This window comes from Grampus griseus, assembly GCF_964374135.1.
Source record: "Grampus griseus genome assembly, chromosome: 1".
Classification (NCBI taxonomy): domain Eukaryota; kingdom Metazoa; phylum Chordata; class Mammalia; order Artiodactyla; family Delphinidae; genus Grampus; species Grampus griseus.
In genome coordinates, this window is record NC_139017.1 from 23983228 (window position 1) to 24011025 (window position 27798).

The 27798-nt window shown below is 34.7% G+C and overlaps 1 protein-coding gene across 11 annotated transcripts in view; it reads right to left on the bottom strand.

The window, feature by feature from the left end:
- The window catches only part of CDC42BPA (CDC42 binding protein kinase alpha), a 324813-nt gene that overhangs the window by 150125 nt on the left and 146890 nt on the right, over positions 1 to 27798 (bottom strand). For all 11 annotated transcript variants that reach the window (XM_082655136.1, XM_082655135.1, XM_082655134.1 and 8 more), the window contains exons 6-9: positions 16623 to 16716; positions 4830 to 5030; positions 2836 to 3084; positions 424 to 503 (exon numbers count right to left, since the gene is read on the bottom strand). In XM_082655136.1, coding sequence (XP_082511262.1) covers positions 424 to 503; positions 2836 to 3084; positions 4830 to 5030; positions 16623 to 16716 — 624 coding nt within the window. The remainder of the gene's footprint in view (positions 1 to 423; positions 504 to 2835; positions 3085 to 4829; positions 5031 to 16622; positions 16717 to 27798) is intronic.

Consider the following 27798-nt stretch of genomic DNA (forward strand, 5'->3'; position numbering starts at 1 on the left):
CAGTCAAGGAATTGAGGGGGCACCCAAGGAGTGACTATAGTCATTCTCAATGATATTTAAGGAAAGGTAAGGAGGAAAGAGAAGATATGAGTGGAATGAGGGTCAGTGAAAAGAATGTTAAGATCAGTGGGTTGAAAGTTCTGATGCTTGACACCTAGAAAATATTTATTCAATAGCATGGGACTCTTCTAATTCCTGCCCTGTTGCTAAGCGTTAGATTCTGAGCTCTCTATTTGTCCTCCAAAATGAGTTAAGATTCTTATATGTTCTATTCACTTTGTAATGTCTAACTTTTTCCAGTAGCTTCACCCTTTTTCTAAAAATTTTTTTACAAGGCTCTCTTACACATTATATTTTTTAAAACCTCAATTCATTTTTAATTTGACTTAAATCATCCAAATCATGTTAACTTTTCAAACTTACCAGCTACTAGTATATGTAAAACCAACAAATGGCAGATGGTGACCAGAAAATGCAGTATGTGTTGGTGGGGGCATTGTTTCCTAAAGGAGGAAAAAACATCTGGTAAGAAATGAATAACTATAAACTGCAGGCTGGGCTATAAATATTACCTGTCAATAGTAAGTAGGTGACTGATCAATTTAGAAACATTGCTAAGTTTGGTACAGACATTTAGTGATAAAAAATTTAGACCATAAATATTGCTATTGTAGAATTCTAATAAAATGAAAAGGAAGATTTAAAGTCTGACGGATACTAAGTAGAATCATTATTCACATATTCCATATTTGCAAATTTGCCTAGTCGCTGAAATTTATTTGTAGCCCAAAATCAACATTCACAAATACTTTTGTAGTCATTTGCAGACACTTGCAGAGCAAAGAAAAAATTGAGTTGTGCTACGCACATGTTACCAGCTGGAGTTGAACAAGGAGACGTATGCCTTCTTGTTTCAGCTCTCATACTATAAACAAGTGGGTTTTTTTCAATGTCTACATGTGCCACATTTTCCTCATTTTTGTGTTTCTTACAGGTGATTTTGCTATCTAAAATGGCCTCCAAGAGCAGTGCTGAGATGCCATCTATTGTGTCCAAAGAAGAAGGCTGTAATGTGCCTTACAAAAGAAACGTGTGTTAGACACGCTTCATTCCAGCATGAGTCACAGTGCCGTTGGCCATGAGTTTGACATCAATGAATTGACAATATATGTTAAATAAGGTGTCTTTAAATAGAAACACACATCAAACAGGTATTGTGTGGCTAATGTATTGCACTGATTGGTTGATGAGAACATTATGACCAGAGGCTCACAGGAACCTGACTGTGTATTTCCCCTAGGAACAATGGTTCAGGATTCACTAATACAGTATTTGCAGCAACTTTACTGAACATAACTATAGCAAATAGTCAGAATCAACTTTACTGTGTATTTAATTTGGAATGACTCACAATTCCTGTTAACAGTAATTCTTGTAATAAAAAAAACTGATGAGGAAACTCCATTTAATTCTTTCTTGTGAGGTTCAGTAAGGAAAGTATAAGAGAAGTTCTTATCTGTCTTGAATATGGTACTTACTGAACAGTGGAAAGTAAATTCTTAGTGCAGAATTAAACCCATAAGAAATAACTGAATAAAAATGAAAGTTCAAAATAAGAAGGCTAAGGACCTACTGTATAGCAGAGGGAACACTTCTCAATACTCTGTAATGACCTATATGGGAGAACAATCTAAAAAAGAGTGGATATATGTATTTGTATAACTGATTCACTTTGCTATATAACAGAAACTAACACAACCTTGTAAATCAACTGTACTCCAATAAATTTTTTTTTTTAATTAAGAAGGCTAAAAAGACAAAAGAAAAAAAATTGTGTTATTTCCCTAAATTTTAATTTAATATAACCTAATGGTTTAGAGCAGAGGTTGACAAACTATGCTGGCCTGCTTTGGTATGGCCCACAAACTAAAAATGGAGGACTATTTGGCTAATCCACTGGTCAGCCACCTGCCGCAAACAGAGCTATAACTTTAGGTTAATAAGGCTATAGATTTTCTCTCCCCATTCATTTCCTACCAAGTTTGCTATTTTTAGTGGCAACACCACTGGGCATAGATATTTAGCTCTACAATCAAGTCAGCTCCCTCTGTCAGCAAAACGGCTGGTTTTTACAAGCAGCTCCATGCTAGCAGTTCTACCGTCCCCATTAAGCTGAGGGAAAAGTTGGGAGGGCTGTTTTTAACCAAAGTTCAACAGTATTTCATGAATAAATGCTTCTCAATTTATTTACCTTGGGTTTGATTTATTAAGCCCTGAAATGGTTGTTTTTGACAATTTTGCCCAGTTTCAACGTGGTTTTTAAGGAGAGATTTGCCAATGTCTTCACTCTGCCATCATGAAGTCCACTTTTTAAAGCATCTAATTTGTCCTCTTTTTTTTTTGCGGTACGCGGGCCTCTCACTGTTGTGGCCTCTCCCGTTGCGGAGCAACAGGCTCCGGACGCGCAGGCTCAGTGGCCATGGCTCACGGGCGCACGTGGGCTCCTCCCAGACCGGGGCACGAACCCGTGTCCCCTGCATCGGCAGGCGGACTCTCAACCACTGCGCCACCAGGGAAGCCCCTAATTTGTCCTCTTCTTAAGAAACGTAATGACATAACTAATCTAAGAAGTAAATCTTTGAATTTTAATTTAGCTCCTAGTCATGAATAACTATGCTCACCTCAGTTAGCTCTTTTAATTTCTTGATTTAGGGAGAGTAAATACTGGAAGCCACGATAACTGTTTGATAATTGGTAAGGTGATCTATAAAATTACTTTATAACCATATTTACAAAAAAAAGCAAGACAGAACTTCTTTACAATGTCATACTCACAGAATTCTTTAAACAATCATCATCCACATCAAAATTTGATGTATCTGTTGGGCTACTAACTTCTGGAATGTAAGGTGCTTCACAGTTTCGAATATTATCCCAATCAATTCCACTGAAAAATGGGTGTTTCTTAAAGTCTTCTATTCCATTTTGACCAAGTCGATGTTCTCTGCTACAAATGAGCCTTCGAATAAGATCCTTAGCATTTTCAGAGACATCAGCCACTTGAGCTGGAAACTGAAACCTCTCCTAAACACAGAATAATAGAAACAAAATATAACAAAATATAGAAACAAAATATAAATCACTATTCAATTTACTAAGTAGGTTGATGTTAGCATTGACTTTCTTAAAAATACATTTTCTTTTAAAAATATCTAATAAATATATACGGTACACTGTCCTACAACAGTGTAAAGCAATTATACTCCAATAAAAATTGTTTTTAAATAATAAGAATATATGGTACAAAGTACTGATACTAAAAGAGATGCAGGAATAAATTAAAAAGGATAATTTTCCTAAAAGAACTTTTCATTTCATATGTGACTTAGTCATAGATGCACTACAGAAAGAATAAGTTAAATGCTAAAACACCTTAAATGCTCTCAAAATGAATTCATTAAATGTAGTAGAATGTGACTCAGTATTTTAATAGTGTATATGATTGATAATGTTCATATAAGTCACATACTAATGATTAATAGTATGGAACATTTTTAAAGAATGTAATACATACTTTACACTACGAGAAGTGCGTTACTCCTTTAGCTCATTTAATCCTCAGAGCAACTGTATAAGGTAGATACTCCTATTACTCTAAGTTTATAGAAGAGGAAACAAAGAAACAGTTCAAGCAATTTGCTTGATGTCACACAACTAATAAATGGTAATAAACTGATTTGAACTGAAACTGTCTGATTCCAGAATCTGTGCTCTTAACAACCATGTTATAGTACAATGATTTCTATCTGAAATGCTTTACATGCTATTTACAACTTTGTAGCTATTTCTTGTCTTTCAACTCTTCGTTACTACTCAGCAGATTATCTTTGCAGCCAGGTAGAAAAGCATTGACTCTATAAGACTGATTTATATATATATGTGTAGCAATTAATCATAATTGTATCACCAGAACAAATTAAAAAGAACAGACTGTCCCTCCCTTTATGGGATATTCCTATTCATATTCTAGGTTTCTGCAATTGCTCACAATCTTCTGAGACTGATAATCAGACTCTTCCTCTTCTTGTACAATCTATTTCACTTGGCACTAAATGGATTAAAGTTTATTCATTCTTTCCTGCTCTGCATCTGGACTGTTTCCAATGTTTGGTGACCATAAATAATACTGGGATAGGTATCTTTGTACATATATCCTTGTTCTACGAATATTTTCCCTAGGGTAGATTCCTAGAACTGAAGTTACTCAACCAAATGTTTTAACCATTTTTTTTTTAAGGCTGTCGATGCATACTTATAAACTTCTTGACAGAAAGATTATATCAATTCACATTCCTATCAACAACGTCTAACAATTTCCACCTCACTGGATTATTTACAGTAACAAGTACTATTTTTCTTTTCATCTTTGCCAATTTGACGGGGAAGAAAAGGATGCTCTTCTTATTTTAATTTGCATTTTATTTATTAAGATTGAGAATTTTAAATGCATTCTAGTCATGATTATACTTATACTATATAGTAATGATATAAATTATCTGCTTATGATCTTTGTTATTCTACTGAAGAGAACATTTAATTTTCTACTTATTAGCACCTCTAATGAAATACAGGAGAAGGTGAAAACTAGTAATTTTATGCATAATTTATGGATCTTGATTACCCATATTTGTCATGTCCCCTATTAGCATAGAAATTAGATTGTTTATTGTTCTTGGAAAATCATTTTTTTAAATATCACATTTTAATTTTATTGAATATTATATGTATTATTTACCACATTAATTTGAAAATTAGTAAAATATACTAACTTTGTGATTCATGATTTTTCCATATGTTTCCACCAGAGATTCTGCATAAAATGGTGTTTCTCCATAAAGCATTTCATACATACAGACCCCCAAAGACCACCAGTCACACTCAGGTCCATATCTGCCTTTTCCATCTTCCATGGCTTGAAGGATTTCAGGAGAGATATAATCTGGAGTTCCAACAGCCACTGAGGACTGTACCTGAAGAAGTTCACATTTTTAGTAATCTACCATAATATATTAGAAACAAATAATAATTTTAAATTAGAAACATTTACTTAAAAATACAATAGCATTACTTCATAACAACAACTTCATCATTATCTGAATTTAGCCTCCTTGTCCATATAAGTTAAAATTTATATAAGCACCACACCAACAAGTTCTCCAGATTTTTTAACACTATAGAACGTTTAATATAGCTGTTACTTAATTGACTACATTTAGGGTAACAATATGATTTGAACACCACAGCCACTAACCACAAATTGAATATATATTTTAGAACATTCTTATTACTGATATTATCTATCCAACACTTAAATATGAAAAATGGGACTGTGAAAACTTTACAATTAATTAGGGGGAAAAATAAAAAAGTCTGGCTAATACTATGAGCAGACTGGAGATTATTTTAAAACACTTTAATGAAAACCTAAGGAAATAAATGTTAACAATGTCCCGCAAACTACTTATGTATTTAAAAAAATTATAAAAGGGAAAAAAATATATCCTTCAAAAAATAAAGTCCCAACAGAGAAAAAGAACTGGGCATACAATTATGGCCAGTTGGATGTAAATTAGAAAACAACAGCTAAAAAAGATCCTGGGCACATGTCTTGTAAGGTATTCCAAAGTAAAAGAAAATTGGTTCTTTATGTTTTAAGAGAACATATCAAGCAATGAACATTCTCAAGATAAAATAATGGTTAATACTCTGAGTTTTCTAGACTAAATTACCATTCTTAATAATCATTAGAATAGACATCCTCCTTGGCAATACTGAGATTAAGTAATTTGAAAACTCTTCTACTACAAACTCTTAAAAGTACTAGATAAAATATAACAACCATTTTTATAAATACATAAATGAGCCTTTAAATAAAGAGACAGTCTTAGGGGCCCAGTAATCAAGAAATGATTGAGAACCAGGGCGATAAACACTGAAGCAGGAGTGCAGTCGGAGAAATACTGGTTTTCATTTTCTAGGTACTTGGCTTTTAACATATACATAAGGACAAAAGGAAAGACCTTGAACTTACAGGATGTTTGAAGTGAGAGGCTGCCCCATATAACCTTTACCCTAAAAGGCATATTGTAAGGAAAAGGTGAATTATAAAAATCTGCCACTCAGCAGAGAACGATTAAGACATTTTGTCTATCTTGACTGTGACTGATATGTGAAAAAACTTTCCTCCTTTAGAAATTCATAACTTTAGGTCACATAGTCCCACCATTTGGAATTCTAATTCACAGGGTTTCTGCTGTTCAGAAGTTCTCAAGCCAAGAAACTGGCAAAAATACTGGCACCAGGTTAGGTGCCCCTAGAAAGCCTGGCATAACAAATTCAAAACTACCGTGGAGGACACATGCTCAAACTTGGCCACATATAATTCTCACACATAAAAGGCCATTGAAGATGAGCTCACAATCCAATAATATAACAAAATGAGGAGACATTCTATTACAAGCAAAAGTCAGAAATCCAAACAATTAGACCTCTAACAATTATCAGTTCCACTTCATGAAATAAGTATGTTTAAAATTATTAGACATATTAAAAAATCAAAAACATAAGAAAAAGATAAAAAAAATTAAAGAGAGGTCCTAGATATGGAAAAAAGTAGTCATTTAAATAAAAGATATGAAAAAATAAATGAAATCGGATCCACTACTATACACACTGTAGTTAAACTGCAGAGCACCAAAGGCAAGAGATCTTAAAAACATTAGAGAATAAAGAGAGATTTTTCTACTAAGGAATGACAATTAGACTGACAGCTGAATTATTAATACTAACACAGCAGTCAGAAGAAAATGGAATTGTATTTTCAAAGTGATGAGACAAAATAATTGTCAATATTATATTCCCTACCTACCTAAATTATAATATAGGAATGAGGGTTAAATAAAGATATTTTCATACAAAGATTGAGTGAACTACCACTTGCAGCCCTTTTCAGTTGAACAAAAGTACTAAAGGATATACTTCAGAATCAAGAAATATAACCCAGAGCTTCCCTGGTGGCGCAGTGGTTAAGAGTCTGCCTGCCGATGCAGGGGACGCGGGTTCATGACCCGGTCCGGGAAGATCCCACATGCCGGGAAGATCCCACATGCCGCGGAGCGGCTGGCCCCTGAGCCATTGCTGCTGAGCTTGTGCGTCTGGAGCCTGTGCTCCGCAATGGGAGAGGCCACAACAGTGAGAGGCCTGCATACCGCAAAAAAAAAAAAAAAAAAAAAAGAAAGAAAAAAAGAAATATAACCTAGATGGAAGAATGTGACACGAGAGGGAATTATGAACAAAGATATTAGTAAACTTTAACATACATCTAAATGGTTATTAATTGGATAAAATAATGACAAAGAGAAGGAGAAACAGGACAACAAAGAGTAAGATGAGAAGGAGGAACAGGGGCAACAGAAAAAGGAGATGGAGGAGGAGGAAGGAACAACTACTTGAAGGCTGAAAAATAAGATGGAACTAAAATATTAGAAAACAACATGTTACTGAGGGAGCAGTTAGGATTACAATGTTCTAAGTTTCTTGGCTTTCTAATTTTTATTTACTTTTTAATTATCATTTTTAATTGTGGTAAAACACCCATAATATAAAATTTACCATTATAACCATTTCTAAGTGTACAGTTCAGTGGCATTAAGTACATTTACATTGTTGTGCAACCATCACCACCATCTCTAAAACTCTTTTCATCTTGCAAAACTGAAAATCTATTAAGCAATAATTCCCCTATTCCCTCCTCCTCCCAGGCCCTGGCAACCACCACTATACTTTCCATGAATTTGACTACTCTAGGTACTTCATGTAAGTGAAATCGTACAATGTTTGTTCTTTTGTGTCCGGCTTATATCACTTGACATGTTTTTAAGAAGGTCTATCCTTGTTGTAGCATGTATCAGAATTTTAAGGCTGAATAATATTCCAGTGTATGTATATACCACATTTTTTTTTATCCATTCATCCAACGATGGACACCTGAGTTGCTTACATCCCTTGACTTTTGGGAATAATCGTGCAATGAACATGGGTGAACAAATATCTCTTTGAGACCCTGCTTTAAATTCTGTGGAGCATGTACCCAGAAGCGGAACTGCTGGATCATATGGTAATTCTATTTTTAGTTTTCTGAAGAACTGCCATACTGTTTTCCACAGCGGCTACAGCCTTTTACATCTCCATCAACAGTACACAAGGATTCCAATTTTCCCACATCTTTGCCAAAACTTTTTTTTTTTTTATAGTAGCCATCCTAATAGGTGTGAGGTAGTATCTCATTATGGTTTAGATGTGCATTTCCCTAATGACTAGTGATGCTGAGCATCCTGTCATGGGCTTGCTGGCCATTTGTCTATCTTCTTAGAAGAAATGGCATTTCAAGTCCTTAGCTTATTTTGAATTGGGTTGTTAGTTTGTTACTGAGTTGTAGGGGTTCTTTATATATTCTGGATAGCAACCTCTTATCAGACATAGATTTACAACTATTTTCTCCCATTCCATTGGCTACTTTCTCACTAAGATAACTGTGTCCTTTGATGCACAGAAATTTTTAACGATGGTGTAGTCCAATTTGTCTATTTTTTTCTTTTGTTGCCTATTGCTTGGTGTCACATCCAAGAAATCATTGTCAAATAAAAGTCATAAAACTTCTCCCCTGCCCACTATGTTTTCTTCCAAGAGTTTTAGAGTTTTAGCTCTTACATTTAGGTTTTTGATCTATTTTGAGTTAATTTTTGTAGATGGTATAAGACAAATTAAGTTTTTTCTTTAATTAGGAATATGGTGGAGAAACTGATTGTCTCTAGACTTTACATAAAGGATAAATGCTAAAATTTTTAAGATAAACATTAAAATATTTGAAATAGAATGTATAACTTCCGAAGAAGAAAAAAAGAAATAAAAATAAATTTGACCCAGCCAATAGAAGGAAGGGAAGAAGTGGGGTGTGCAGGAGAAGCACACATGCAAACAAACAAGCAAAACCTATAGCAAATAGTACAAGACAATATACTAGAAATAAATACAAACATATTAATAATGAAATTCATAAATGGATTAAATTCAACTATCAAAAGACAGAGTCATCACACTAGATGACAAATAAAACCAAAATGAACAAATTTTTTAAAAATCAGCAATAATCTGCTTAATGCACCTAAACATAAAGACAAAGAAAGGTTAAAAATAAAAGGATGGAAAAGATATACCAGGCATATGTTAAACAAAAGAAGGTTCAGGTAGCTGTATTAATATCAGTCAAATTAGATTCTAAGGCCAAGATGATTATTATGATTTTTAAAGATTTATTAACATAATTAGAAAATACCCTGGAAGAGCAATTCTGAATAATACGTAACTAACAACATAGCTACAAAAGAGTTGTGAAAACATTGATAAGTTCAAGGGAAAATTAATAAATTCAACATCATAATAAGGACTTTTAAATAATAAATAATAGATCAGAAAGAAATAAAACTGGTAAGAATATTAAAATTTTGAACAACAAAGTTAATAACTGTAATCTTACGGACATATATAGAAACCTGCACCCAAAAGTTAGGAAAAAATGTATTATTTTCAAACAAACATGTAACAGTTATAACAATTGGCCTGTTACAAAATTAAAAGCAATCTTGACAAATGCTAAAAAACTGATAACAAATAGATCCACTCTCCAGTAAAAGAAAACGTTCTATAAACAGCCAAATAAGTAAACATAACACTATGAATACTAAAAGGCACAGGTCTAAATAATTAATGGTCCACAGAAGAGTTCTAACTAAAGCTGGAAAATATTTAGTAAAATACTCTATGTCAAAACTTATGAAGAAAAGTAAAGCACAAATAAACAACATCAGGAATGATAAAAGGGCAAAACTACACATGTAACAGAGATTTTAAAACTAGAAAGAGTGCAATCTGAACAACTTTATACCAATAAAATTGAAAACTCAGAGAAAATAGATAATTTTCATAGAAAAAAATATAACTTACCAAAACTGACTCAGGAAGAAATAGAAAACCAAAGAGACCTATAACCATTAAAAAATTTGAATCAATAGTATAAAATCTACCTGGAAAACAAACAAAATAAAACAGAAGAAAACAAAACCTCACCAAAGCAAAGGTGATTTAAAAGTGAGTTCTACCAATTATATAAAAAATAGAGGGCTTCCCTGGTGGCGCAGTGGTTGAGAGTCCACCTGCCGATGCAGGGGACACGGGTTCGTGCCCCAGTCCGGGAAGATCCCACATGCCACGGAGCGGCTAGGCCCATGAGCCATGGCCGCTGAGCCTGTGCGTCTGGAGCTTGTGCTCCGCAAGGGGAGAGGCCACAACAGTGAGAGGCCCGCATACCGCAAAAAAAAAAGGAACAGATAACCCCAGTATTATATAACTGTTCTAAACCCAAAATGGGTAAGGGCAGCGGATATGGCTCCCCTGTTTATTTTATAAGGCTAAAATAACCTAAATACAAAACAAGACAGATAAGAAAAATTTGAGAAGGAAAATTATACTGCAAGCTCAGATATGATCAATGTCAGGTATGAATCTCAGGTAACAATTCAATATAGAATTTTAGCATGGTCAATCTAGCAGTTTGTCAACTATATCAGTATAACTTGATGATAAAGTTATGTTTATATCCAAAGAATGGATGATTTAACATTGGACGATCTATGTCATTCATCGTATTAACAGACTGAAGGAAAAACACCCTGGTATTATCTCAATGGATGCAGAAAAATCACTTGATTACACAGTATTAAAAACCATAACAAACTCTTGGTAATCAGAAATAGAAATCTCCTTAATCTGATGAAGAATATATACCAAAAGATTACAGCAAACATCATACTTAATTTGAAACTACAGAAAAAACACCAATAAAGTCAGGAACAAGGCAAAGAAGCTCCCAATTACTACACCTATCTAATATTGTGTTTAAGGTCACTGACTGCATGATGAGAAAAAAATATAGCAAAATAACGGTGTAAGGACTGGAAAGGACAAAACACAAGGCTGTGTCATTATTTGCAGATTATAAGATTGTCTATATAGAAAAATATACATATACACATAGAATCTACAAATTATTTTGAACTAATAGAAAAATTTAGTGAGCTTGCTAGTTTCAAGATGAATACGCAAAAATCAACTGTGGTCCTAAAGAAGAGCAACAAGCTATTAAAATGCAAATTTTTAAAAGTTATCCATTTATAATAGCCAAAAAAAAAAAAATCCATGAAGTGTCTAGGAAAAAATCTAACAAATAAAGGTAATAGGTTTACCTTTACCTGAACATTATTATAAAACTTCATTAACAGACATAAGAGAAAACCTAAAACAATGGAGATACCATATTCACAGATGGGAAGACTTCATGTTATAGACAAAAATTTTCCCATAATTAATCTCTAAATTCAGTGCAGGTCTACAAGCTTGTATATGTGAAAGGGTGTTTGTATATGTCTGTATGTATGTATATAAACTAGTAATATAATCCTAACAATCATATGGAAAAACAAGTGGCCAAGAATAGCCAAAACAATTTTAGAGACAGAAAAGGAATGACAGCAGGACACCCTCTCACAGAAACTGACTTCTTACAAAGGTATAGTGATTAAGACGGTATAATTTTGACTCAGACGTGAGACCTAAAAAGCAAGTTGAAACTTAATTTGGAAAGTCACAAACTTTGGGAAAGGTTAAAATTGAAGCAACTGCTTCAATAATAATAAATGATGATCCACACAGAGTTATATAATCACAACATTTCAGAACACCGGAAATAAACAGAACATCCTAAAAGCTTCCAAATAAGGGGCGAAGGTTATAACAGAAGTACTGAGAATTAGGACGGCATCAGATGTCACAACAGTAAATTAGAACACAATGCAATGTCTTCTAAATTCTAAGAGAAAAATAAGTTCAAATCCATCATACCATGTCCAGTCTAGATAAATTATCAATCAAGTATGAGAGAAGAAATGAAGGCATTTTTCAGACATGCAAGATTATGAAATATTTACTTCCACTGGAACCTTTCTTAGGCAGCTACCACCAAATGAGATGAAAGACAGACATGGATCCAGGAAACAGAGGATCCATTACTAGAGAGCGACACACAAATTCCATGATGATAAGGAAAGGTATGTCTAGGATGACAGTTCTCATCAGAGAACTGGAGATAGGAGATAGGCCTATCTCCAGTAGGCCTATAGGACAGTCTAGACTAGAATGAGAGTATGCACGCCTCCAGACAAAGGAGCCACTAAGTTATTCACTGTGTCTAAGAGAGAAAGGAATTGCTCAATTTCTTAATGTGTGGTAGAGAGTCTGGGGATAAACTAGTGAGAATTATACAGAAAAACTAAGCAAAGTAAAGGGGTCACTTACTTCAGGGAGAACAAAGAGCTGTCCAAGAAAAGAAAGGTAATTAAAATAAATAATATGGCACAGCTATGAATAATATTTATATAATTATTAAAAAACTGAACAGGATTTAATGAAAGGTTATGTGATAATTACAACACTGGGAAGATAAAGAGGAAGTGTAAGGGTTGGTTGAGACAGGTATAAAAGACCTGTATCCTCATCTTCCATGGTAGGAAATTAATAGATAATATCTAAAACTAAATAACAAGAGGCAGTAGCATGAATACAATAATAAAAAATACATAAGTAGAAGAAACAACGGAAGAGCTAAAAGATTTTTATGTGTCTGCTTGCAGAAAAAGACAGTTGGAGGTGGGAAAGAACCAGGACAAAGGAATGCTGTTTCTTCTCATGTCTTCCTAAAACATGTATACGTCACATAAAAAATAAAGTAGAAAGGAAAAGAAAAAAGAAGGTTCTTCATTATAATTTTCTAAATGGAGGACCAATATGCTATCATGTCCAGGAAAATTATTTGAGATCATTAATAAAAAATGAATGACTAGGAAGACATACTAGAATTTTAGGAATAAATCTGATCAGGGGCAACTCATATAGACAGAAACAGTACTCAATGCATTCTGGAATGCACAGGGACTTGGAGGACTGAACACCAGACTCCATAGGAGGAGCCCCAACTTTAAGGGGCTTATAACATGCAGGACTGAGGAAACACTACCTCTTCCCCTGGAATTCTTTCTCAGTGTAGCTCTCTCTTTTCTGGAATTGTGGACCACAACCTTCTGATACCACAGCCTACCTGACTTTAATCTGTGTTTTCTCAACTTAGACCACCATGCTATTTCTCTCCCTCTCATGTCATACCTGGCACTATCCACTTCCCACTATATACTTCAAACACATGCAGTTATCTTAGAGCAGAATAATTACATACACTGGTCTTACGTTGTTTGTGTGACTACTGTCATATCTATTACTTCTACCTATGTCACAAGCCCCACATTACAATTTTATTTTCGCTTTTAATAGTCAGATACCTTTTATGTAAATTTTAAAAGAAAGATTAATATAATCTTTTTCCTTTATCCTGTAAATCTTATTTATCGTATCTGATATGCTTTATCATATAGCTAAGTATCCAAATGGTGTCATTTCCTTTGGTGTGAAGGACATTCTTTAGCATCTAGGCCTCTTTCATTTACCTGAAAATGTCTTTAATTCACCTTCATTTTTGAAGAATATTTTTGTTTGATATAGAATTCTTGATTTACAGACTTTTTTTTTTTCTTTCAGCACTTTAAAGATATCATTCCATGATTTCTGATGAGAGTTCAGTGGTTATTTTTACCCTTTTCTCATAGTATGTAAAGTGTTTTTTCTTCTGGCTGCTTTCGATTTTTTTTTCTTTAAGTTTCAGCAGTTTAACTGTGATGTAGCCAGGTGTGGTTCCGTTTATTACCTTGAGATATGCTAGGATTTTTTTTTTTTTTTTTTTTTTTTGCGGTACGTGGGCCTCTCGCTGTTGTGGCCTCTCCCATTGTGGAGCACAGGCTCCGGACGTGCAGGCGCAGCGGCCATGGCTCATAGACCTAGCCGCTCCGCGGCATGTGGGATCTTCCTGGACCGGGGCACGAACCCGTGTCCCCTGCATCGGCAGGTGGACTCTCAACCACTGCGCCACCAGGGAAGCCCTACGCTAGGATTTTATATCTGTGTTCTTCATCACATTTGGTAAGTTTGAGCCATTAATTCTTACAAATGTTTTCTGTTACTATCACACTTTTACTAGGATTCTAACTGTATGGATATCTGAGCCTATATTGATTTTGTTTCAATCTTTTCCTCTCTGTTCTTCAGACTGTTTAATCTCTATTAATCTGTCTTCAAATTCACTGGCTCTTTCTTCTCTCATTTCTAATCTACTCTTAACCTCCTCCTGTGAATTTTTTATTTCGATTACTATAATTTTCAAGTTCTAAAAGATCCGTTTGATTTATTTTTCTGCAGAGATTCCTCATCTGTGTAATCTTTAAGACTATTATCTTCCTTTGATTCTTTCAACATATATATGATAGTTTCATTAAGTCTCTGTCTGGCAACTCCAACGTCTGTGCTAGCCAGGTTTTTACTGACTACTTTTATTTTTCAATTCTGTATCACAATCACTTACCCTACCCTCTATTTTTGTTTGGTCTAGTGATTTTTGACTGAATGCTGGCCACTGTCAATAAAACATTGTGGACAGTATGAATTCTATTATCTTCCTCTGAAGAATATTAAATTCTCCTTTAAGCAGATAAAAAAATGCTAACTGATCTCCTTGAACATGGGCTGGCTTACACTTATACCCTTTAAAGGCAATTTATAGAAAACCTAAGATTCATCTCAACCCCTTTATTTGGAGGACCACTTTCAAACTCCGTTGATCTTATCAGGACTTGGTTTTAGGCTGTTAGATAGGCTTAGAGTAAGTCTTACATGTTACAAACATCTTAACTAGCCAATATTCCAATGTCCCCTAGTGCTGTGTCTCCTCCAGCGCTGCTTGATTTCGAGTAATCTGCTCGATTTTCAAATGGATAGCATCTACTCTTTGGTAATTCTCATATGTTCTTATACAGTTGTCCCTCCATATCTGCTGGTTCCACATTTGCAGATTCAACCAATCATGGATCAAAATTATTTTTTAAAAACTTTTCCAGAAAGTTCCCCAAAGCAAAACTTGAATCTGTCACACGCTGGCAACTATTTACATAGCATTTACATTGTATTTACAACTATTTATATAGCATTTACATTGTATTAGGTATTATAAGTAATCTAGAGATGATATAAAGTATACAGGAGGATGTGCATAGGTTATATGAAAATACTACATCATTTTATATCAGGGACTTACTTGAGCATCTGCAGATTTTACTATCCATGGCAGGGGGGCAGTCCTGGAACCAATCCCCCACAGATACCAAGGGACAACTGTACGACATATGTACAGACCAACCGTCATGAGATAGCCCCATATGGATATTTTAGGCCCTCTCTATGCACAACTCCCTCCTTTCCAATGGTAAGCCCTGCAGATTCCAGCTGCCTCAGCTAACCCAACTCTGATCTCCTCCTCCTCAGCTCTGTAAGACGGTTAAACTCTGCTTTAACTCTAGCTTTCTGCATCACAGTCAGCAAACTGTCCCAATCCTGGGAAATGGTGAGGCATACCTCATGAATTAACTTCTCTCAGAGATAACAGTCTTGTGTTGCCTGTTGTCCACTGACTAAAAACTGTTGTTTCAAATCCAGTTTTACAGTTATTTATAGTGAAAGAACAATTTGGTATCAATTACTCCCTCCATCAATGGTTAGAGGCAGAAGTCATATAATCCTTTTTAAAAAAGTTATCTCCTTAGGATAAATTTTCAGAAGTCAAATTGCTGGTCCAGAATAATGTGACATTTTCGTGGCTTTTGCAATGTATTATACTAAATTACTCTCCAAAAAGTTTCTGCCAATTAAAATGATATATATTTGGATGTATGCTATACAACCAGGAAATTGAGGTAAATACTACAACAATAACAACAACAACAAACAGGGAAAACAATTGGGACATGTAAACTTTTAAGTAAGTGAGAGAATATAACGGAGGGGCCTAGGGTTAGCAGAACTAAAGTAAATGGTAACATAAAACTGAATCAGCCTAGAGGACTTTCTGATAAAAGCATTCACTTGTTGAACACTGTCCCTCAGGAAAACCAGACAACTAGTAAAGAAACAGAAAAGAAATGAAAGTGAAGAAGTCACATATTCGTTTTCCATGTGGGATTTATTTTCTTCACTCCTCCGGAACTGTGGAAATATCTCAAGTACAATAATAAACAGTTCAGCTAAAAAAGGAACAAACAAGAGTCTCATAAAAGGTATAGTGTATAGATCTTAAGATCATTAATATAAGCAGTTGAAAATGGTATATGACTTTTTAGACAAGCCCTATTATGAGTAAGTATGCCTAAGTGGAGGGAAGTAAAGCACAGAAAGACAAATGGATGGAAGGATGTTTGATAGATAATATAAATAGATGGCTTCTAAAACAGATAAAGAAAACAAGCAGTAAGGGAGATGTCTGTGGGTCAAACAGTTTAAGATTTATCTTTATTTACCGTTCCATCTTCCATCAGCTTCAGACATGAACCAAAATCTGCTAACCGAATATGTCCATTCATATCCATCAATATATTGTCAGGTTTGATGTCCCTGAAAAAAACAGACGCATGCAATTTTTAGTTGGGAAAAATAAACACAATCAGTTACTTGGTAAGATAACCATTTTGTCTGAAAATCTCAACTTCTTTTGAAATTAATACTCTAAGAACATATATTTCTTTAGACTATTTCTTTATGGGTTCAAATCCTAGCTCTGATTCATATTAAAACTTTTTTAAACACATGCAATTTCAGTGTTCTGGAGATAAAAAGTACTGTGGTAATTTTCACTGAGGTTAAATCTTACCATTCTTCCTTTAGATTTGCACAGATTCCAATGTGGCCATGGTAGGCCTACTTTCTGCATACAGAGAAGAGCCATAATTACTTGATACCCACAAAACATACTACCTTCTAGCCCATGAAACTGAACAGGGAAAATATACTTCCTAGACCCTGAACATAAATGTAAATAAATACATTTTCAATTACTGCAGGTCACAACACAAAAAGAATTGCTTCACAAAGCTGATTCGGAAAATGATTGAAACTACTTAATAGTGATCTATATTATTATATAAAGCTATTTACAGATGTTAAGTCAAAGGCTTGTAAGATATCCAAATCTAACTAATAACAAACTAAATCATGCCAGTTTTTGTGTTTGTTTTTACATTTGAATAATAAAAAGTGTTGCAAACCTTTGTGGCAGCTAACCCACTAAAAAGGCAGAGTTCAATAGTTCTGACAGACTATAGCCTTCAAAGCCTAAAATATTTCCTATCTGGCCCTTTATAGAAAAAGTTTGCTGACCCCTATTACAGATGATAGATGACTGCTTAATACAGACAGGCAGATAGACAGACTGAAAACAGCAGCCTGCATAGGAATTGTCTTCATAGTCCTCCATATTTGAATTTATAACCTCAACTCTCAGAAATGCTATATTAAGAAAAGATTTTTCTCTTGTTCAGAAACATCAAAGAAGTACACTTTAGTGCTGGAAGGAACCTTAGAAATTACCTAGACCATTTTTAGATAAGGGGAAAACTGTATTTTATTCTTTATTTTTTTAAATATTAAACTGCATAGTGATTATACATAACTGCTACTGGTAGAATTCTCAGATTTTAAAGGAGACTAAAGGAATTACAAAGACAGGATTTATAAACATCAGTAATATTTTTGTCTATGTAAAAACCAGGAAATATTAAAACTTAAGAGAAATAAATTGTATTTATACACTTGTAACAATTAATAAAATGTAAAATATTTAACAAGACGTTATAGATAATACTGCCACTCCCCAAGTATCTCATTACCCTTCCTGATACCACCCCCTTCCTCCACTCCCCAGAGGTTAGCAACCACAATCCTGAATTTGGTGTTTACTATATCATGCATATTTTATATTATTAGTACATATATATGTAACCATAAGACTATATATTTTTCTGAATGTCTTTAAACTTTATAATTGATACCAAACTGTGTGTAGCCTTTTGCAACTTGGTTTTATTCTAATGTTATGTTTCTAAAATTTATCCATGTTGACACATATTGTTCTAGTTCATTAATTTAAATGCTATATGGAATATTTTCACAGATCCAATTTATCTATCAATGCTCCTGATTATGGAATTTAGATTGTTTCCAACAATTTTAGATTGTTTTAGATTTTTATTTTGCTATTACACAAAATTCCGAAATGAATATTTTTACAAATACCTCCTTGTACTCATATGGGAACATTTCCCTAGGCTATCTAGAAGTGGAATTGCTATGATAAAAGACATGTACATCTTCAACTTTACTAGCAGGATTACTACTAAGGTTAAGACTCTTTTTTACATTATCAATGGTCATCTTAGATTCCTCTTCGGTAAAATGCCAGTTAAAATCCCGTGCCATTTTTTTATACTGTGTGTGTGCTGTTTGTTTTTGGTTAATATTCAGGAATTTCATTTCCTCAGATTTAAGTACATGTGTTACAAATCTCTTCTCTCCGCATGTGGGCTTGTTTTTCCACGTTGTTTATAGTGTCTTTCTTACTCGTAAAAACATTGTTTAATGCTAATATAGTCTTATAATTTATAATTTGTATTTTTTGTCTTTTTTCACTTTTTTCAGCTTTACTGAGGTATAATTGACAAATAAAATTGTAATATATTTAAAGTACAACATGATGATTAATCTGATGTACATCACATTGTGAAAGGATCCCCACCACTGAGTTAACATATCCATTATCTCATCTCACATATTTACTTTTTTTTTTTTTTTTTGGTGTGAACCCTTCCATTCTACTCTCTTAGCAATACAATATTATCAACTATAATAACCATGCTATACATTAGCTCCTCAGACCTTATTCATCTTATAACCTAAAGTTTGTACTCTTTGACCAACTTCTCCCTATTTCCCATACCCCCAGCTCCTGTCAACCATCATTCTACTCTCAAAATTTGCATTTTTTGTCCTAAGAAATCTCCCTTATCCTCTCCTTCCAGGGCTCATAAGGATAGTGTCCTATATTTTCTTTTAAAAGTTTTAAAGTTTTACTTTTCAAGTCTTTAATCTCCCTGGAATTAATTTTTCTGGGTAGTGTAAGATAAAGGCCACACTATATTTCTTTCTGTCCCAATACCATTTATTGAATGACATCCTTTCACTACTGATTTCTAATAGCACCTCGGTCAGAAATCAAGTGGATCTGTTTCAGGACTTCCATGCAATTTTAATCAAAAATCTTTAGAACGAAAGGGAGCCTATTAACAATGACCAGGACAATAGGCATGAACTGGAACTGTCACAGGCAAACAGAGGTATGCTCACCCATCTATACCTAGACTACTGTCTTAATTATGAGAGCTCTATAATGACCTCTCTATACCAGTAGACCATGTTTTAAATTGCCATGGCTCTTCCAGATAAATGCTAGAATTAGCTTAATATGTTCCATAAAACATACTGAGATTTTGATGGGAATCACAATGACTTCACAGATTAATCTGAAGAGAAATTATATCTTTGCAATATGACTCTTCCCATCCATGTATCAAGTTAATTAACATTATAGACACATATCTTAATTAATGTATATAAATACCTTATATATTAGTTATGAGTCTTCCTTTATGTCCTTCAATAATATTGAATATTTTTCCACAGAGAGCTTACACATCTTTTGCTATTGATAGTCTTGGATACCTTAGAGTTTTGTTGCTATTGTGAATAGGATTTTCTTCATAGAAGCATTCTCATTTTGCTTCCAGTTTTCATGGGAATGTTTCTCATATTTCACCATTAAGTGTGATCTTTGGTTTATATTTCCAGTAGAAACTCAATATTAGGAGAATTACCTTCTCCTCCCAAATTGCTAAAAGTATCAGGAGTGGATATTCAATTTTGTTGTCATTTTTGGTGTTGAGTTTATTTTCCTCTTTTAACCTATTAATACAGTGTGTTACTCTAATAGATTTTCTAATGTTGAAACTCCCTTGCATCCTGGAATAAAACCTACATGGCCATACTTTTTTTTTTAATGTGCCATCTATCACTGAATCTAAAACTCCACTGACTGTAAAGATGCACCATTATGGCATGTGCCACTAAAAGAGAGAATAAATTGACTACTATAATTTTAGAAGCCATTTATTTAAAAATTACAGAGATATTAAATTGAAAAATACGTTTGTCTTAGCACTCATAATATATACACTGCTGAATTTGATTTTTTTTTTTTCGTCACGCAGGCCTCTCACTGCTGTGGCCTCTCCCGCTGCGGAGCAGAGGCTCCAGACGCACAGGCCCAGCGGCCATGGCCCACGGGCCCAGCCGCTCCGCGGCATGGGGGATCCTCCCGGACCGGGGCACGAACCTGTGTCCCCTGCATCGGCAGGTGGACTCTCAACCACTGCGCCACCAGGGAAGCCCCTGAATTTGATTTTTTAAAACTTTTATTTTTAGGGACTCTCCTGGTGGTCCAGTGGTAAAGAATCCGCCTTCCAGTGCAGGGGATGAGGGTTCGATCCCTGGTTGGGGAACTAAGATCCCACATGCCACGGGGCAACTTAGCCCACGCGCCACAACTACTGAACCTACGCACCTCAACTAGAGAGCCCGCGTGTTGCAAACTACAAAGCCCACACGCTCTGAAGTACGCGCACCACAACTAGAGAGAGAAAAACCCGCATGTCACAACTAGAGAGAAGCCCACGTGCCACAACGAAAGATCCTGCGTGCTGCAGTGAAGATCCCATGTGCCGCAACTAAGACCAGATGCAGCCTAAAATAATTAATTAAAAGTTATTTTTAAAACTTTTATTTTTATACTCATAAGTGATATTGTGCTATGTAACATTCTCTTCTTGTACTACCCTTGTCCAATTTTGTTGTTAAGGTTTTACTATCTTCATAAAGTGAGCTAAATGGCTTATCAAAATTTCAAAAGAAATTTATACAGAATTCAATTATTCCTTTCCTTTTTTTGGCCGCAGCACGCGGCATTCGGGATCTTAGTTCCCTGGCCAGGGATCAAACCCATGCCCTCTGCAGTGGAAGCACGGATTCTTAACCACTGGACCACCAGGGAAGTCCCCAATTATTCCTTTCTTAAAAATAAAAGAGAACTCATCTATAAAGCCACGTGGGTAAAAGGCTGTTCATAGGAGCTATATTCGTAACAGTTCAAAACTGGAAAAAACTCAAATGACCATCAGCAGGTGGGTGGATAAACTGTCACATATTTACACAGTGGAAGACTACTCTAGCAATAAGGAAAGATCTGTTGATACTATATCAAATTGGATGAATCTCAAAAACTTTATGTTGATCAAAAGACATCAGACAAAAAAAATATATGACGTATGATTCCATTTATAAGAAGTTCTAGAACAGGTAAAACTAAGCTATGGTGATAGAAAGCAAAACAACTGGTGATGGAGAGAGAGAAGATGCTAACTGGAAATGAGCACAAGGAAACTTTTAGAGTGATGGAAACATTCTACATCTTGATTTGGGATTGTGGTTACACAGGTATATACATTGTCAAAAATCATCACTGCCCATTTAACACTTGTGGACTTTATCATATGTATTTCAATTTATAAAAATAAAAGGGGTGAAGACAAGAAGTACCTTTAAAAAATATAAGACTGCAGTCTTGTGGAGGGAGAACTTTCCATTACAGATTCAGTTTTTTTAAACATTCTTAGTTTATTGAAATAATTTCTATTTCTTCTTGAGTAAGTTATAGCCATTTATATTTTCTAATATACATTTCATACACATTTTCAAATTTATTGGAATACAGCTGTTCACTGTATTCTATTATTATTTGTTTAATCTACGATATATAGTTATATTCCTAATATTATTCCTTTGTATCTTTTTTTTTTTTTTTTTTTTTGTGGTACGCAGGCCTGTCACTGTTGTGGCCTCTCCCGTTGTGGAGCACAGGCTCCAGACGCGCAGGCTCAGTGGCCATGGATCACGGGCCCAGCTGCTTCGCAGCATGTGGGATCTTCCCGGACCGGGGCACGAACCCGCGTACCCTGCATCAGCAGGCGGACTCTCAACCACTGTGCCACCAGGGAAGCCCTGTATCTTTTCTTATATCTTGATAAAAAATAACACCTAATGCTTATTTAGTACCTTCTAATTTCCATGCAGTGTTCTAAATACTTTATGTGCTTTACTTATTTAATGTTCACAACTATACCGCAAGGCAGGTACAATTATTTTCCCCCTTTAGAGATGAGGAAGCTAAGCCACACAGTTAATGCTCAAGGTCACATAGTGATTGGAATCAGAATTTAAACTCAGGCAGTCTGGCTCCAGAAACCATACTCTTTGCTATGATCATTACTGCATATGATTCAATGTTTAATCCATTTGGAATTCTTCCTGGTACACCTTGGAAGGTATGATTCAATTTTATTTTTCCCACACACCATTCATTGAACCTATTTAAGACGCAACCTTCACCAGATGTTAACACTTGTAAGTTTTTGGATCTACTATAAGACTTTCAATTCAGTTCCATTAGTCTGTCTTTACACACAGTGGTAATATACTTTTAATTATTAAATACAGATATTTTAATATCTGGTAGGGCTTGTCTTCCTCACTGTATATTTATGTTAATATGCTATATATTTCTTAATAAATATATCCCTAAGTAGTCCATATTTTTAGATACCATACCTAGAGTCTTTTCTTCTACTATATCTCTTCATAATTATTGTTCCTTGCTACATTATAAATTCCACAAAGATAGGAATTTTGTTCTCTACTAGATTCCCAGCACATGGAAAAGAGCCTGACACATAGTAGTATGCAATAAATATTTACTCAATTAATTAGACAACAAAAGCTCTTGATATCCTTCTTGAACTTTCTTGCCATTTGTAAGTAGTTTTTAGGTTAATTCTCTTTGATTTTCCAGGTATAAAATAATATCATCTATGAATATCATCTATAAATGTTACTATTCTTACACTTTTAATTTTTTTCTTTTGCCTTACTGGCTAGTATTTCTACTACAATGTAAAATAATATTGGTGACAATGAACATCTTTGTCTTGTTTTGACTTTAGTAAGTTACCTATTTAGCATGATGCTGACTTTTGAGGTATAAGATACAGGCACATACAGCACGTTAAGGAAGCATCTACCTATTCTTATTTTATTAAAAAAAAGTATTTACTAAATTCAACAACTCTTCTTGATTAAAAAAGATAATATTCTAAAATGCATATATTATATGTCTAAAATTTATAAATCAAGAAATAATAGGCTTAGATATCAGGACATTAGAGATATGGGGTTAAAAAGCAACAACAAGAAAAACAGCATAAAGAAGTTGAATGTGGCTGCCACTGGGGCAGCGGGCATAAGAGGTATTACAGAGGAACTAATTTCAATATAATCTTTTTGATACTACTTGAGTTTTATTTTAACTATATGCAGTATTATTTGATTTAAATTAATTAAAAACCAAAATACAGGGGACTTCCCTGGTGGTCCAGTTGTTAAGACTTCACCTTCCAATGCATGGGGTGTGGGTTCAATCCCTGGTCGGGTAGCTAAGATCCCATGTGCCTCGCAGCCAAAAAACCAAAACATAAAACAGAAGCAATATTGTAACAAATTCAATAAAGACTTTAAAAGAAAAGGTCCACCTCAAAAAAAACTTTAAAAACCCCCAAAATACATGGATATAATATCTGAGTCATTTAATTCAAGAATATGAAAATGTTTTGCCTAAGCCACTATGATCATCTGCAGTCAGCAATATTTTTCAGTGAAAACAGTTAACGGGTATCAAGATCATAGATAGATATGATAATGTTATAAAGATAGTACAAACTGGTCTCTGCTCGTCCAACAGGGAATACAATTACACATTTCATGTAATACGTTGCCTAATGATTCATTCCACATACCTAGTGTATTCCATGGCTGAAAAAGAAGTCTCTCTGTTCCTAAAATGGTATCTATTTGATTTGATGGAAACTCTCCTAATCTTCTGAATTAATAAAACCTCAGGAGTATATGAACTATGAACTATTCCCTAATCACCTGTTAGGTTTGAAAATATGTTTTATTTTTTTTGGTGGGGGGGAGACAAAGTATAATGCAGATATGAGGTAGAACTTAAAGAATTCATAAGAAAGAAACAATGACTTTTCTATCTAGCTGATATTAAGTATGACCTACACTACCCGGCATAAGGAAGGCCTAAAACGTATGTAAGCCCACACACTTAACCACCTCAAACAAAGGAAAACATGTCCCTTCCTCCTTTTTCAACCAAAGACTACAGATTGATCTTCTGTGGTTTCCTTTCTCCTTTAAGATTGTCTACCATTTTCATCTAAATCTAATCTAAAAATGTCTGGGAGAAAGTATACAAAATATGATCTGAATTGGGCCTAACATATACAGAAATAGGCCTGGTTCTTTTTGCACTTTAGGATTTTGAAGTGTAGGCGAAGCGAAACAGAAGCTGCAGATTCAACTCCCCACAAATGTCAGGGGAGGTGTGGATACATCTGCTGACCAATATCCGTCATATGAGTCACAAATGCTCTTAACTACTTCATAAGAATGTTCTCACTGGAGCAGAGGAATAGAAAGAGATCCCAAGTGTAAAATGACAGAAAGATGGTTACACTTACATAACTGACAGGACCCTCAAACCCAAGAGGTTCTTTTCTCTCATCTAGAAGAGCCAGGATCAAAGAAAAGCAGGTGAACACCTATCTATTCTCTCTACAAATAATTTGATAATTGAACCATGATTTTGGCATCTTGAAGGCTACGTACAGAAGAAAAGGTTTAACAATCTGTAAGTAACAAAACCCTTTCAAGTAAAGTCATAGTTATAAAGTTATCTATCATTATTATATAGGCCCAAGAAAATGCAAGTCTTTATTCTTACATTACCACTGAAATGTATCATCAAATTTTAAAAGAAATTTGAGTGCTTAAAAGAAGTTCTTAAAAAATTTTTTGGCTTTCCCATTCCCATTCATATGCAGAAAATATTCTCTTTAAGATGACAAATAACCTTTTAATTGCCAAATCCAGCAGAACCTTTTCAGTTTGAATCCTATAATGATTTCTCTGTGACATCTGACAATGCTGATTATTCTCCCAACTCCACCATTTTCTCCTCTATTTTCTCAATTAAGACCAATTCTTCTCAGTCTTCTTTCCTGATTCCTCTTTTTCCAAAGTCATACTTCCCATTCCCCTAATGCTGTCCTTCCCTAAGACTCAGTTCTCAGCTGCTTTAAAGTTACAGAGAGCCTCTTCCCCAAAAGGCTTGTCCTTCTTGGGCAACCTATATCCACTGAATAATTTACAGGGAACTATAAAGACTCAGCCAACTTAACTAAATGAGTAACAATTCTGATGGGCTATAGACTTTCCAGAACTCCTAGTGGGACTGGCTGAGGCTTTGGCCTGCAGTGCAAACTGACTTCTCCCTCTGCCTAACCCTGCTTCCTCCAGCTCCCCTCCCAAAGGTGTTAATCCTTAGTACATCTTGCATTATACATACATTCTGTCTCAGTCCCTGTTTCTGGAAAATACAATGTGTTGCATGGCAATGGATAAATGGAACAATGGGCTGGCAAATTCCATTTTCTGACGTAAGAAGCAAAATAACATCTGGTATTCTGAACCACTCTGAGTCAGTGACATCTTGCAAATAAGGTGGCAGCCAGCCAACCAGATACCAAGTATTGTCAATAAAGGAAGTGAAAGGGAAATTCAGGCAAAACATTAGTTCCAACCTTGACAATCCATGAAAACTAAGAAAGAGACAGAAATGTTTAGAAGAGATAAAAATCTCTACATTATCACTGTAAAAAAGTATTATTCAAGTTTCTTCCTAATTTGAATATGAATTGTACCACTTATCATGAATTAAAGTTTCTGTAATCTGCAGTTTTCCTTGTCCCCAAGGAAAAGCATTATTCTACTTAAAAGGAACATCTGACTTAAAACATTTGACTTAAAAGGAACAACATTATTTAAAACTCTAAGTCAAAATTAATATTTATAATGATACATATTTTTATTTGTAACATTAAGAATAAAAAAGCATCCCAAAACAATGACCACACTGAAAGGGCAATATTCTATAGGTTATTTTTACTTTAATACTTCAGTAGAATATCAGTACCAGAGCATGATTATTATAATTATTATTCCTATAATAGTAAAATGTGGATATAATAACATTAGTTAACCTTCAAAGCAGTAGTTTTCAACTCTGGCTAGACAACAAAATCAACTATAGAGGTTATTTAACTATATGTACCTCAGCCCCAGTCCAGACACCACAAATCAGAATACCGCATAGGGATTGGTTACTGAGAATACTAATTTAGGACACGTATCTCTCCTTCCATCAAGCTCATGTCAATGCCTCCGATTTGGTTCCTTTTCATCATTTACACAGGTTGGGGGAGTAGGCTCTCACAATGGAATGCTTTTATTTTCTGGTCTTCCCACTCCTCCTCTTTATATACCCATACAGAAGAAAATCAGCATATGGTATTATAATATTACAACTAAAATGTTTATTGAAAGTGTATATTAGGGCTCCCCTGGTGGCGCAGTGTTGAGTCCGCCTGCCGATGCAGGGGACACGGGTTCATGCCCGGGTCTGGAAAGATCCCATAGGCCGCGGAGCGGCTGGGGGAGAGGCCGCGACAGTGAGAGGCCCGCGTACCGCCCAAAAAAAAAGTGTATCTTAATTTTGTCAAATACATATTATATCAGTAATAAAGAAAAGAAAACCCACACTGGTAAAATTATGTCACAAACTGCCTTTCTGTTAGTCATACATTTGAATTTTTAATAGGAACATTAATTTGAAGTTCATCTTACAATTTAAAAAAGTTATTCATAACATTCTGTCAATAAACTTTTCTCAAACTTCTTTCCCAACAGTGGCTGCCCAAATCCTGATCTTTTACATATCCTTCAAAAAACCATCTAGATACAATCCACAAGAGGAAACAAGTAAAACTGACAACCCACACCTACAGTGTAGCTCAAAGAAAGTCTACCACAAAATTAAAACCATTTCTAATTATAGAAATAAATATTCAAATCCAGCAGATCAAACTCTAGAGTGCATGTGGAAAGGAAGACCTGGGAAAGAGACTATGGGAAAAAGAAGAAAAGAGCAGGGAGTCCAGGGATGATAAAATGTAGACTAAACTACTACCCACTGTCACTGAAAGAAGAAGCCCTATTACGAGTGGGGTAAGATGTAACAATGGGGGAAACTGGGTAAAGGGTACATGAGATCTTTTTGTACTGTTTGCAATTTCCTGTGAATTTAAAATGATTTCAAAATAAAAAGTTTCTTTTTTTTAAAGCCCGCCCCAAAAAATTACCTTGAGAAAATTTATGGGCTTATTATCTTATGTTTCTCATTGTCTTGTTATACATTAACATAATCTCTTTAACACATATTTATATTTACTTAATATATCACTAAAGAGAAAAACCTTCTAAAACTGTGTACCAGTCAATAGTATCTGATTTTCATCAGTGGACCGCCTATGATCTTGTCCTTGTCAGCCCAGTCGTTTCTCACATTCCCTT